The sequence below is a fragment of the Excalfactoria chinensis genome, chromosome 2, assembly GCF_039878825.1.
Source record: "Excalfactoria chinensis isolate bCotChi1 chromosome 2, bCotChi1.hap2, whole genome shotgun sequence".
NCBI classification, from domain to species: Eukaryota; Metazoa; Chordata; class Aves; order Galliformes; family Phasianidae; genus Excalfactoria; species Excalfactoria chinensis.
In genome coordinates, this window is record NC_092826.1 from 108,474,261 (window position 1) to 108,489,454 (window position 15,194).

Here is a 15,194-nt window from a genome sequence, read left to right on the forward strand (position 1 = left end):
TGAGGGGCCATTTAATAACACAGACTACCTAGGAGACCTATCTGTCAGCCACCACACACTGCGGTATGAGAAGTTCTATATGAACTTTCTTGTTTAAACATATAGAGAAAAACAGTTTACATTAGACATTATTTTTGGTTAAGCAGGTACTTCCAACTATGTGAAAAGTACGGACAAATTCAAGAACTGCGCAGCAACTAAACAAGGTCAAAATACAACAGTTAGCAAGTCAACATGTTCTGCAAAAAGTTCATATTTGTAGCTAATAGAGGCATGCAGGATTTTGAACTACAATAACGTTTCAGAGGTAATGTTAAAGAAAGGTCTTGAAAATATACAGCGCTTCCCTCTAACAAAAGCATGACGTACTGAAATACTGATATTGAAGAATCACGTCAAGGGAAACTTATTCTATCTTCAGTTCTCAAAATAGCAGTTTAGTACCACAACAATAAGGAATTTCTGCTTCTGTGCATAAAAACTGATTGCTACTACAAATTTCTCCATTTTCAGGGTAGAAGGCACTTCAAAATGGATGTGAATGGCAGGAGTAGTGCATGAGTAACGCAGTGATTTCAAGATGTCATGCGGGGTTTTGCACAAGTAGTGATCTTGCAATATGACCTTAAATAATTCTACACTAAAAATAGAAATTAATGTCATTCCAAACAAGCACTGAGCACAAATGAGGAAAGAACAGTAACAGACAGATATAATGAGAGGAAGATGAGGAAGTTATAATAAAACTGTGGACTTTTAACTAAAGAAAAACCTTCAGAAATAGTAACAAACTTACAGACTGATATATTATTTGGAAAACATTGCTAATTTTCATTGAATGAGTGAAACAAACTCATTACATTCATGTTCTAAGCAGCGAAGGCTCGTAACACTACAGCTGAGTACGTAATACGCTCTTTAAAAACAAGACTGAGCACCTACCTAAAAATATATATGTCTGCAATTTTCTATAACATATGCTGAAGAAGACTTTATAAGGGAAATAGTGTTTAAAAACACACAAACTGAAAAGAACACGTAGCAATATGCATTTTATAACACTTTAAAAACCCTTCAAAACATAAAACTCTAAAATCTCTTACCTCCCGAATCTGTCCTTTTTGTTGAAGTCTGCACCAGTATTCAGCAGAAGATTTAGGCACTCCAAATTCCTATTAAATTAATGCAACACTGCTTGTGATTGCAGATTAAAGTTTCTTAATATTGACCTTTACAACTACCAGAACTGCTATAAAAACATCTGAAGATGGTATTCTTATTACAACTAAACTATACGAAAACGTTTGAAAAGTATATTTTCTGTGAATCTGTGTATGTAATACACATTTCACAGTTCCAGAACCAAACCAGAAAAGAACATAAATTATTTCATGAGCACACACAGAAACTGTACTGATATCAAATGGCATGCATAAAGGGCATGGATGTTAACAATCCTAATAAGAAGACTCAATTCTTAATAAAATAAAATAAAATAAAATAAAATAAAATAAAATAAAATAAAATAAAATAAAATAAAATAAAATAAAATAAAAATTATACCTGTACAGCACATGATTTTTGTTACCAGGATTCCAACACAGAAACAAATTTTTAAGGTATGTATCTAAAGCTCAAGTGTAAGTTATAATGTAACGCAAATGTTTTACTTTTTTAACCTTAATCATTTGTAACAAGAATGTACCTATTGAGTAACTTTTCACTGAGAATGATTATTTAGCAGTATTACTTAAGTAACATTGAAATAGAAAATGAAAATATCATTAGAATGGAGTTTTTGTGTCCCACAAAGTGTATCATGAGATTTATTACCCAATTCTTCCAGGCAATTTTGAGTAGCTGCTATAGATAACCTACAATGCAATAACAATAATCAATATAGATCACAACTCAAGTGATGAACAAGTAGTTCTGACCACTTCATCCATCTAAACTCTGGAATTTAATTATGACTTTTAATTTTGCTTGATTGATCTCTTGTTTCTGGATGCAGTAAAAATGTATTTCCCACAGTTGCAGTTCTTCACCTCATGTGCTGTGGTGACCTAGAAGGGCACGACATCTTTGCAACTGTGTCATCACCCACGGGAAATTAAAATAAAATCCAGTGCATTCCCAAGCATAAACCTAATATAAAGCTGATGATACCTGGACACTGTACTCCAGTAATTACTTACAGAGCTGAATAATTAATTTTTATTGCTTGTAAATGGAATCCATCTTGAAGTTATTTTTGCGTTTACATAATTCCGTAGGAGAAATGCAAAGAAGAAAGAATAATAAAAAAGGAATGATCAGCAATTAAAAAATGAGCACTAAAAATAAAGGCATGAATGCTTTTTACATACCCTCCAGCTGCAGCTGCGTGAAGACAAGTTCTGCCAAAGTCATCTGTTGTGTCTATGTCAAAACCTATAAATCAAGTATTTGTAAAGCAGTTATGCAACACGGGCCTTCACAGAACTGTTCTCATCTACCCTTAAGAGAAATGCTTGCAAAGCAAACTTAGCAGCCACTTGAGAAAAAGCATTGAAGCACTGAAAACAAGATTCATTTGAAACTAGTTCTTGTTATTTGCAGTGTTTTGAAAAGCACATTCAAATAAAACTGAAAAGGAAAAAGTGAAACAATTTGCAGCATTGAGGTAAGAAGCTATGCTGTTCCTTATCTCATTTAACTGCTAATACTTCTGTATCATTTAGTACTGGACATAATATCCATGAAGATAATAGGAAAACTTAAGAATTAGCTAGAACTTCTAAATGTTCCATAGATAATTTTTTTTTTTTTTTTTTTTTTAATAAAGAGGGAGCTATCAGGACTATCAAATCTAGAAGCAACTTAACATTTCATCCTTCATGTTAGCTCTCTAGTCTCAGGCAAAGACCTTCACTAAGCTGGAGATCCATACTTAAGAGCTACCATTTAAGCCTTAGCTTTGCCCTGACGTTTCTATGAGAAAGACTGTCCTTCGTGCATTATTAATTAAGTAACTAAAAACTGATTGGTCAAACTTATCTCTGTTTTTAAGACAGGTATCTGAAGAGAAAGCTGTAGCAGGAGAAGTCAAGTCTACACAGCCAAATAAAACAAATGGTACATCTCCAATGTCTCAGCCAAATGGCAGGTCCAGGACAATCCCTTTTACCCTCCTCCAGATGAGCACATATTTTTCTATAATTTGACACCAATTAGCACACACATACTCTTCCACTCACAGACTCTGTGCTCCCTAATTGATTCACAGCCTGTTGTGCTGTGAATATGGAATTTATAAAGGCAGCATCTGAATTATACATCACAGAGTAACACAAGTGTTGGAAAGAATAAGCAAGGGCACAAACTATTTCCTCTGGGTAGTATTAGTTACAGAAAACAACCTACAAAACTGAGTACTATTTTATCGGACCCCACAAAAATCAGCATGAGATCCACCCAGTCAGAAGCAGTAATAAAGTAGAGCAATTTAAAATACCTTCCAACTTAACCAGAGCTTGGACTGAATCTATGCTCCCTCAGACTTGTTTCATGCAAATAAAACTTCCCTAACTCCATTCTACACACTCACCTTTGACTAATTTTAAAGCAAGAAGCTGCATTAATAATAAAACACCAAAGCAAGTTTCTAAATGAGCAGTCACAGAGCCTTCAGAGCTATCAGGTTGTCTGCTATAGGAATAGACAGGAACAAACCAACCTGTACAAAACTAGACATCATGGGAGGTACGTGAAAGATGCTGGATAGAATAATCAGAACATCAGCCTTTCTTTCTGAAGTCATATTATAGTCCAGACCAGTTATTCCACCACTTCAGCCAACTTAAAACAATATTTTGTTAAGTTATAGAGACACTATTTCAATATGGACTGGTTTTTTTTTTGGTGGAAAGAAGTTACTTCTGTATAAGTTTACACTCACTTTTTCTACATACTGTCAATTAAACCAAACAAAATACACACTGTTCCCAGGCTACTAGTAAACTCTAAAGGTTTCTGTGTATTACTAAATTAAGAAAAAGTTATTTAAAGTTATTCTATGGAGTAAAAATTAATTATAAAGTCATGTTTCATACCTGATGAAAGGAGCTTTCTGCAGCAGTCTGAAAATCCACTTAATGCTGCCAAATGGAGAGGAAACATCCCATGTATACCCCGCCTAAGATACACCATAATCAGGTATCACAGTTTCATTACAATTGAAATAAAACAAACATGACTATGTCAAAGTGAACATGCATGGCTTGCTCACCAAACTACCTAATTAAAATACTGAGCCATAGCAAAACCTCACTTGCTAAGTGCTTTATTAGGCAGGGTGTACTAATTCAGTGCAACAATATGTTAAAGCTTTGAGAGATTTTATTTCAAATATATTGCCTTACAGAGAAAAATACTTCCTTTCTGTACGGGTTGTGATGTATTGTGCAGACATGTAAAAGCACAGTACAAGATAATACACAAAACATTTCCTATTTCAAATTTTAGACAATATGAAAATATCCTACTAGACTTGTTAGTCTAATAAACACAATTCTCAATTCTCTCAGCTTGCACTCATGTCAGCAAATGTTACCTACTTTGCAGTGTCAGCACCACTCGTAATCAGAGTGTTGATTAATAGCTCGTGGCCATATCTAGCTGCTATGTGCAAAGGAGTATTTCCATTCTTATCTTCACAGTCTATTTCAGCTCCTATAATGAAAAAAAAGGTAATAATTAACTAAGAATACATAATGGCATGCAGATACTTTTGTTAGAAAAACAGCACTGATAGTGATTACAGGACAGCTACTAATGTTGCTGAAATAACTGTTCTGAATTTAGTATTAATGATGAGCAAAGTGGAGAGAAGTGTATCTACTAATGTGGGACAAACATTCTGCAACTTTGGTTATAAAGAACAAATTAGCTCTTCCCATATTCTGAAAAATAAACAGCTCTTCAGTGCAACTTTTCAAACTTTATAGGCAGATACACCAAACTCCACCATTAACCCAACTACTACTAGAGACCTTCAGTATGCTGTTATCAATACAAAGGAGAAAAATATATGACATATGGAAAAGATGATGACAGATCTAATCCTTCCCATTTTTTTATATTTTTTTTACCATTTTGAATGATGGTTTGAGATCTTGAAAATCTACCATGGATGGCTGTCATGTGCAAAGGTGTTTTCCCATCTTTACTCTGCAAAAGAGAAAAAAAAACGACATTTGCTGATGTCCAGTAAAAGTAATCCATCAGACCTGACCTCTGCTCCCTCCTTTAAATTCTTCCTGTGCAACTCTGGAAGATGGATGCTGGTAGTTAAAAGTCAGCATGACACAAGAAACTCTACAAAAGAGGTGCTCTTAATCACTCCTTCAGCTCCAAGTGACAACTCAGTGATGCCCTTTCACTCCAAATTAAGCCTTTAAGATAACCGCTCTCAAGGGGATGATGACAGAACATGATGTGAACAACAAGCCTGTGCCCAAGTCTCCCCCCGCCCAAATCTAAAATAACACAATGTTTCTTTACATAAAATTTGTTCCTTGAAAGAAAACAACTGTATTTACAATGGATGTTTACACATTAATAAGCTCGTATGTTCCACCAGAAATTCTGTAAAATGATACTTGTAAGTAATTTATCATAAACTACAAGCAATGCCTGGGTGGAACTGTTCAACCACAATAGGTATTATGCATTTGAAATGCATACCAAGCGTGCACTTAGTCACTCACACAGTAAATACGCTCTTCAAGTGTGCCAACAATAATGCAAAAGAGACTTGCAATTTTAAACAGCACAATCTAAATGCACTTACAAAAACAGGTATTTTTCTGTTGTTATTTCTTTAGGGTAACTTTCTTAACTGATCATAGGTAATGGGAAAGCTTGAATGCAGAAGAATTTTGACAAACGCACACAAAAATTGCATTCAAAATAAAAGCATTTTTGGACAAACACATCTTTACATTTTAAATACTGGCTTTGAAGAATAGAAAATGTTCAAAAAATTCAAAGTTTAAAACAGTGAAAGATAGGAGAGGGAACATAAAATATGAAGAGATGTATTGTCATAGTTCACTACTGTGCAGATGCGCTTTCCATCTTTACTCTTCCTTTGGAAACAATTGACAAAGCCTCTAAGGATGTATATGTTACTGAAAATCTGATATGGATTGTTTTAGATGGACTCAAACATGGAAAATTCAGCAACAGCACTGCAAAAAGCAGCCTAGAAAATATCTCCTAGAATAATGCGTTTATGGGAAACATTGGCTTCTCAGACCTAGACTGACAGAAATAAAATGCTTTATGATGACAGCTGTGTTATCTTCAGATGTTTCAGCAAAAAAGGCGGCAGTATTAGAAACTAAGTAGTGTGGTGATCAAATGAGAACCCTTGAAAACAACGTAAGGTCTTGCAAAGGACAGTAAAATAAGCAATAAAATAGTTTTAAAGTGCAAATGAAAAAACACAACATAATCAATAAGGGATTTTAAAAAATGCATTTTGTTCAAATTTACTTAAAAAGGAATGTAACACAGATTCGTAAGATATTTTGCATTTCCTACTGGAACTGCTCTGTAAGAACTACTCTGAACATCAGCCTCAGTATCTGGAAACTAACAAGCTTCGTTTCAATAAATACTTAGGAAAGCTCTAAAAGCATTCAATTCTGACTTTGCAAGTGATTATGAGTCACATAACAGATTCTAACTTAGTTTCCCTTTGCTGATTTTTAAGGATTATTTTTCTGATTAAATCCAAGATTTGTCCTCATAACTAAAGGAACCACGAAATCTAGACTTTGGATCCAGTAACTTAAAATCTAGTGGGCAGGATGGAAACAATACATTTCTCTGACGTCAATGAACCTTCTGCCACCTCCAAACAACACTTCACCCACATCATAAGCATCAAAGAATTCAGAAGCTTTGTCAGTCAATTTGAATACATTAGCTGTTTTTTGCAGTTTCTGAGGTTATTCAGTATTATAACTGACTAAATGTAGTCAGTATTTGTGGTGTACGGTGTGTTAAACAAAGATTCCTATTTAAAGTTCCAAGATTACAATAATTTTTAGCAGCATCTAATTACCCAAATAGAACACTGAAAGTTTTCATTTTCATTCCTAGCCCACAAGTTAAGGTGCATTTGAAAACGAACAGTCAAAAAACCCCAATGTGCCTGCTGCACATCTTTCTGTCCTCACCACTTCTTTCTTCCGTATCAGGAATGTACAAATTCAGGAACACTGGAAACCAACGAACAAGAAAACAGTAATTCTTTGCCTGGTGGTATTTATGTTTCTTTTGTTCTTATTTGCATATGTAACTTATTTACATAATCATTAGTATATTTGGCATTGTGACAGAACATACATTATTGAGAAATGTGGTCTCAGGAATGTAGGACAGAAGACAGCTCGGCGAGACTAAACCCTCAGTCACATCCAGCCTGGGATATCAGGTACAGTAGAAAGGCAGCAATGGGAATAAGTGAACTGCAGCCTGCAGATTTTATGACAAGCTGGCTGAAAAGCCTGTAGCACAGCTCCTTCCTTCTCCAGGGCACTATTGTGATGAATTTTTCCACAACTAAGTTAAGTTCTTTTTCAATAAATGATCTCCACATTCAGACATATGTCAAAGCGAGCAGTAGCATACACCTAAGATTCTTCCATTACCTCCAAATTTTCAGTGGGCTACATATTTTGTACTAGTAATAGATATGTAACTGTATTTTAAAATTAGTTACCTGAGAAGTAGTGCAAAGCTCTTACATGAAAAGTGAACCACAGAACAGTGACTTTTAACAGAAATTTTAATTCTTCCAACATTCATCTCTGACCCAAATAATACTGAAATTAATATATATATTGATAAGAACAGAATTAAAAAAAAAATACAAAAAATACAAATGAACTGGAGTAGTAGATACTTCTCTTCCCACCACATGTTCAGAAAATTAGATACGTTACAAGAAGAACTTTTGGGTTCTTCATTCAACGCACCCATTTCCCACTTCCCTTAACCATGATATCTGCCAAAACATCAGACGCTGGCACTGAATAATGCTGAGTGTAATTAAGCTTTCATTACTAGAGTCAAAATGGACTTCACACAAAACAAAGGAGATCTCATCTTTCTCACACACCTTGAGATCTTAGCCTACACACTCAAGAAGATAATGTGATATCTGTGTTATAGTTTGCTTTTATACTTGGAGAATTAGAAAAGATCTCTTCCCTAAGACTGGATTCCATAGAATATTCTGAAGCCAAAGAAGCATGACTAAGAATGTTAAAAGCATTTCAACTCTGTTCAGAAAGTTTTGCTGGAGTATCTGCTCAAGACTTTCCATTAGCCAAATCTACTTACATTTCTTTCTATTTTTAGTATGAAACTCTACCCCTCTAGATTTTAGGATCTTTTGTTGGAGGAGCTCTTAAACTTAGCCTGTTCACATACATTTTTCTGAAAAATCTAGAATTTATTTTATGTTGCACATTTGTAAGAAAAATACGTAATTTTGCATTGTTATGCTCTTAATCATATAGATAGGTTCAGAAAAACAAGACGATAGGGACTTCTGTCACTTAAACATAGTGAAGATTGACTAGATATTATTGTCAACTTTCATTATCCCTTTGGGATTCTCACTGTATTGCATAGACATTTAAGATTTAGACCAACTTCCTTGAAGCAGCAAACTGTCTTATTTTTTTTCTATAATACATTACACAGAAATACTATGCCACTCAGCTGGAACTCCAACCACTGCCCCACCCAAAGCTTTAAAAAACCCTTCTGAACAAGATGCACTACGTTGTTAAGAGTGAATGGATGGCTCTGGATTCACTTACCTTCATATTTACATCTGCTCCATTACAGACCAAAAGCTCCAAACACAGCGCTCCATGCGTTGATGCAGCAGCAAAGTGCAAAGGTGTAAACCCCTTTTCATTCATTTGATTTACGTTAGCACCACAGTCTATGAGTTCGTTCACTACAACATCTTGTCCATTGTAGCAAGCTACATGAAGAGGAGTATTTCCATAGGCATTTGGTTCATTCATCTGTTAGCAAACAAACAAACAAAATACTATCAGTTAGTTGGCAAAAACCTGTATTACAGTAACATCTAATTAACACAACATTTCATGTTGTGAGATAATTTCATTATGTTTTGTTTTCCAAAGCCACAGATTAAGAGCAAGCTCTGGATATACTACACTGAAACAGAACTTTTCAGCTATGATTGCTTTTCAGCTGAGCTAACCTCCTCCAATTGTGTTCATGCCAGTTTCCTGTATGCAGTATGTAATTTGAGAGAAAACATACAAAAAAACCGTCAACATTGGCTATCTGCACTGACACAACAGACTGACAGCATAAGCACAGCAGGACCTCAACATTTCTCAACAGCATTTGTAGGCTTCCAAAAAAACACGTGTCAGAAAGACTGAGTCTGTCCAAAGTACGTTTGAAGCATTAAATACATAACTCCTAGATGTAGAATGTGGACATAAACACACACAAAAATGCAGGCTGATATTTCTAATGATGTTAAGGAACTGAGTGCAAGAGGAAATTTGGTTATGAACCACTTCTTAAACACAAATTCATGTCCCTTGCATTGAATTATAATGTAACTGCCACTGCTTGGGTAACCATGATAAAAAACATCAGACTTGATCTCTAAACTGAAGACTCCAAAGTATTTTTTTGGAGGTGGAGCGCAGGGAATTAGAACTTGGGCACTGTATGATACTGAATTCTGATCTACTTTTCAAGATAGAAGTTCAGTGGTGTTACTCAGCTTTGCAAGACTAATACGATGCACAAAGTACCTTCCTTACATTGTTTCACAGTTCATTGTTTACATCCTTTCCATGTGCAGGTATTTTAATTTATTTTGCATTTCAATATTAATGTGGCCTTTCTTACTGTATTATGAAAGGTCCTGAAAATCTGTAATATTTCCCTAAATATAGGTGGTACATACATACAGAATTCAGTAACATCTACATCATAAAAAGAACTGAGACAAAAGAGTTTTATTTCCCACAGTTCCAAAAGGATGTGTGCAGCAAAGCCGGGAACGGAATTCCTATTTCCTTCGTTTCAGTCCAATACATTAGGAGTCAGAAATAGCAAGTGAACAAAATAAAAGTAATAAACATAAAGTTAGTTCTAAATAATTCGGCAAAAATTGCAAAGCTCTGAAATCACCTGGGGAAATAAAGTTTTATAACAAAAACAAAGTGAAACAAAACAAAAACATAAACCACCACCACAATAAAAGTATATGAATGAAGATACTTGGAAATGTTTTCTCTATTTTCTCCATATCCTAACACGATATCCTAAAGAAGCATAAAACAGCTAGAATACAATTAAGAGCATTTAAAACAAGAACAAAAAAAAAAAATCACTTTTATTCTTTCTTACATCAACTCCAAGATCGAGAAGATATTTGACTACACTGATCATCCCACTAGATGCTGCAGCATGTAAAGGTGTATATGATTTCTTGTCTTTGCATGTTACTTCAGCTCCATGGGCCACAAGTAATTTAACAACTTCGATATGACCTAAAAGAACAGACAAAATAACAAACCAAAAAACAAAGCTGCATTTAATACCATCCAGAACAAATACAGTAACTGTACAATTATTGTAATGTGAACAGGACGCTGGCTCATTTGGAGCTAATCTGGAAAATAATTAAGTGCTTATGTTTTCTAATTCTTTTCTGAAGTATAGAAGCAACATACAATATTTATCTCCAGATGAGGGTATCTGAACATAACTCCCTCCAATAATGGCACTATTTAGTTCAAAACCAATTCAGTACATGAAAAAATCTTGTCCTCTGCTTATATCAAAGAGGTTTCTGGAAAATTCGAGAACTATTGAGGTGACTTAACTGTCATTATTTGAAGTTACTGCAAGTTTCTGTTTATGATAGAGAATCTCACCATCAGTCTTCCCTCTTCTTCACAACTGTAGACACACCCATGAAGTTTTCTAAGGCCTTCAGCACAAACTTTGAAAGAAACATCAGAATCCAACCAGAAAAGAAGAAAAGATTCTATTTCTGAATAAAACCACAGGCAGCCCAGACCAATGGGTGGCATCTCTCCCAGCCACTCAGCGCTGTGGCAAGGCCCAGGTCAGCCCTTCCCATGCTGTCTCCAGCACCAGCCTTCAGGCCACCATGGCGCTATGCTCCAAGACAGAAGCCATGAAAAACAAGCCAGTCAAATCTTTGCTCCTCTTCCTGAGTAAATTTGTCAAACAAATTACCACTGAGAATATGAGAGTTTATCCCTCTTCAATAATCATGACAAAGTTTACAGAATTGAGAAAACTTATGGTAAATTAACAGTGACAGATGGAGAGCTTTACCTCTGCCACTGACTTGTACAGAAAGAAATGGGATTTTTTGTTTTACCTTTCAAGTAAAACCTTTAGTCTATTTAGAAATATTATAAAAAAAGCATAGAACAAAAAAAACAACCACAAAGCTTGTCATTATCCAGATACTTAAGTACAATGCATCAAATACAACCCTCAGTTTAAGTGCTTCATAGACAGTGAATGTCTGCTTTTTCAATGACTAAAAGAACATGCACAAGATATTTTGGAAAGGAAATATCTGCCCAAGGGAATACAAAAGTTCTATAATAAATATTCAGTCACCACGGTATACATTTTATGCTGCATGCCCCCCAAAATACAAAAAGATCCTCACCTAACTATACAGAGCAATATGAGGTGCTGCAACTCTTCACTTCTGAACTACTTTAGTATTTTAGAAAAGACACAGAAATAAGTTTAAACACGACACTCGTGACCCAAATAATATGGGTACAGGAATGAAAACAATCCCTACCCCAGAGAGAAAAGTACAAAGATACTGTAAGTGGTGAATTTAAGAGAAATACTAAGTTAAACAGTGGCACAAAAGTAAATATTAAAAAAAAAAAAAAAAAAGAAAAAATAAAAAAAGAAAAAATAAAAAGAACACACAAAAGAAAATCCCTGACCTGCATATAAAACACAAGCAGCAGTCAATGGAAGATACTCAAACAGAAGAGCAGGGCACTTCAGGTAGGAAGTGAACGGGAGACATCCCACACACTCCTGTGGGCAACGCTAAGACTCACGAATGAAAGCCCATTGCTTGCAGTGTTGCAGCTAGAGAGCAATGGAGCAGGGTGGAAAGCAGGAAGGAAGGGAAACAATGGCTATAGGCCTATAAAGTTATTTATAGGAGTGTGACGAAAAGCATAATGTCTCTTTTACTCTACAGTCTATTTTATACAGTGGGAAAGCTTTTCGGTTTTCCTCCTAGTAACTGGAGCGGTGTAAAATGGCTTTAAATTGTGAGAAATAATCAGCAATAGAATTTCCAGTTAATAGCCTACGAAATAGCACTCACTAAAATTGGAATAAATTTAGCTTATGTGAAAAATAGAAGACTTTTTCCACCTGGATGAGCAGAAGCCAGAAAACATGTCTGTCCTCTCACTGATGCCTGCCAAATCTCTGCCATCTCATGCACTGACTTTCATTCAAAAAATTTTGCAAATAATCGCCTTAAGGTGGTTGAACAGCCTGTCACAGACACTGCATAAGCAATTGCACAGAAGTCTACAGGTAGATCACAACATACTAACACAAAATAATTCAAAGAACATCAGGTCAATAATGAAGATTCTTCTCCAAGTTCTCTATTAAGCTGGTACCTGTACTTGAAGTGCAAAGTTGTGGAGTTTCAAAGTATAACTTAAGAGTATTCATGCTGTCACAATCTCTTCATAACTAACTAGCATAATTAAGTCTTTTCTTATGAAGACTTTCTGGTATTTCACAGACTTAATTTACATAGCTCCCAGATTACTTCACATCTGTGCTGGCAGGTACAGATCTTAAACAGGTAAGACTAATGTGAAATTGGCCTAAAGCAGAGTTTTTAATTTAATTACACACATGTACTTCTGCTCTTTGGCTCTGCTCAGTAGGTAAGTTTGAAATTGCATTTCCATTTCCAAGTTATTGCTTTTATTTCCTCTTTTATTGCAAGACTGGGAAAGCAGTTAAAAGATACTTGATGCCACTTCTTTTTGTGTAACATCTGAAAAATGCATTTAATTAGCAATCTTAAGGCTGTTTCTGAGAACTAACACCCCCACCCCACACATACATGTTTGCAATGCATTATGTTTCTTTATAAGCGATTGTATAACTTACAATAATGAATATGAATATTAAACTGCATATTCAGGGATATTTTGTCTAAGATCAGACTCTCAAGAATTATCCTAGACTTAAGTGAAGTCAATGAGTCTGTCTAATCTCCCAGTCAAAACATGTTTGTTTTTTTGGTATTGAGCAGATACAACTAAAAAACATTCATTCTGTTCATGGAAGGGGCAGTCTAGCAATTATTCTTCTTGCATGTTAACTTAACTGCTTACTAAAAAAACATCAAGCTGCGCATTTATAAAGAACAGTTTAAGGTTTTCACTGAGACAGAAGATTTAAATGCTATTTTTCTCTTAGTCTAACTGAAAAAAGAAACCACGAAGGCTTCACATCTTTGAATAAGCTCTGAAAAGAAGAGGAACACGTTCTTCTCAAGTTTCGTAGCATTATATCATATGTACATAAAATATGTGTTTTCTAGGGAATTTAGCATTCCAGATATTAAACACAAAGAAAATGTAGATTCTGAAAACTTAACAGACACAAGAAATTGCAAATTATAAGGTCTTAGTTCTGCAGTTAATGTTCAAAGAAATTTCCAGACGTACAGATTCATAGAAGACTGGTGCTACTGCTTTTACTCTTTCCACTTAGCTGGATAAGGATATGAAACAATAAGCTAAAATAATGAGTAACAAACAAGACAATGGAATCATCTCAACTGTTCGCCTCTTGAAATTAGTACCAAAATTTAGCTGATCACTTTTTTTTTGTTACTACCAGAATAGGAAACAACTGCAAATCCATACATACCCATATATGCTGCCCAGTGTATAGCTCTTCTGTCCTTCTTGTCAAATGCATTAATATTGGCTCCTCTAGACAACAGCAAGCTGACCATCTGGGTCAAAAAGGAAGGAAAGAAATCCTTTATTCAAAATGAAAAACTCCACTTGAATTTACACAAAGAAAAAAACCACAGGAGAAGATAAAAAAAAATTATGGATTTTCGAAGGATTTAAATATGCTGTTTTTTTAAATATTCCTTATGCTTAAAAAACTTGCCCAGTCACCTTGGCAAAAATAACAAAATGACTAAGTTCCTTAATTCAGTGCTAACCGAAACATTTATAAGTTAAGTAGGGCAAATATGTGGCAAATATGGTAAGGAAGAGCTCTTCAGGCTAAAGGATGTACTAAAGGTAACTACTGAACTGTCAGTCCTACTGCCAGGTTTGTCTCCCATCACTTACAGATACGCGTCACCTTTCAGGGTGAGAAAACTGTTTAGTTCATTACATGTATTTTCTCCCCTTTCCATGGCAGCATGTTCCACTTGTTCACTGTATACTGAAAAATATCATCTTCCATTTTTAGTTTATTTATTATTAATTTAAACTCCACTCAGGCAAATTTGCTTATGTCCAGAGAGGTGAGTACTGTAATAACCTACCAATAAGATGATGTAACACAACCAATCTGTACACACATGCATGTAAAAGACAATCTAAAATATGAAATGGGAGATTGGCTTGTTGTTTTTGAAGGGATGGGAGGGGAAAATATGGTTATTACCCAAGAAATGAAAAATTAGAAATGTATCGGACAGAATGGTAAGTAGGAAACAAACTAAGATAATTAGCCCATACCTCAACGTGTCCACTGAAGGCTGCATGGTGCAACGCAGTTCTACCTGCCCGATCAGACACATTTACATTACTCAGAAGAGGCACCAAAGCTTCGGCACATTTCACAGCTTTATTTGCAGCTGCTATATGTAAGGGTGTCTGCCAGTTTTTATCACGAGCATTGACATCTGCTGAATGCTTTAGCAACACCTGAACAGCATCCTGAAAACATTTATCAAAGAATAAAACCACTTAGCAAAGATTTCAGATGTTACATGTTAAATCCACATTTCCATTAGCGTATACAAACCACATACATAGTGCATAATGGAA

At 35.1% G+C, this 15,194-nt stretch overlaps 1 protein-coding gene across 3 annotated transcripts in view; it reads right to left on the minus strand.

Moving 5' to 3' along the window:
• Positions 1-15,194, minus strand: part of ANKRD28 (ankyrin repeat domain 28) — a 102,636-nt gene that overhangs the window by 17,498 nt on the left and 69,944 nt on the right. For 2 of the 3 annotated variants that reach the window (XM_072327366.1, XM_072327365.1), the window contains exons 5-13: positions 14,883-15,083; positions 14,047-14,134; positions 10,471-10,613; positions 8,883-9,095; positions 5,133-5,211; positions 4,599-4,713; positions 4,095-4,177; positions 2,370-2,433; positions 1,104-1,172 (exon numbers count right to left, since the gene is read on the minus strand). In XM_072327366.1, coding sequence (XP_072183467.1) covers positions 1,104-1,172; positions 2,370-2,433; positions 4,095-4,177; positions 4,599-4,713; positions 5,133-5,211; positions 8,883-9,095; positions 10,471-10,613; positions 14,047-14,134; positions 14,883-15,083 — 1,055 coding nt within the window. Of the gene's footprint in view, positions 1-1,103; positions 1,173-2,369; positions 2,434-4,094; positions 4,178-4,594; positions 4,714-5,132; positions 5,212-8,882; positions 9,096-10,470; positions 10,614-14,046; positions 14,135-14,882; positions 15,084-15,194 lie in introns of those variants that run through there. The other variant, XM_072327368.1, reaches the window with a different exon arrangement.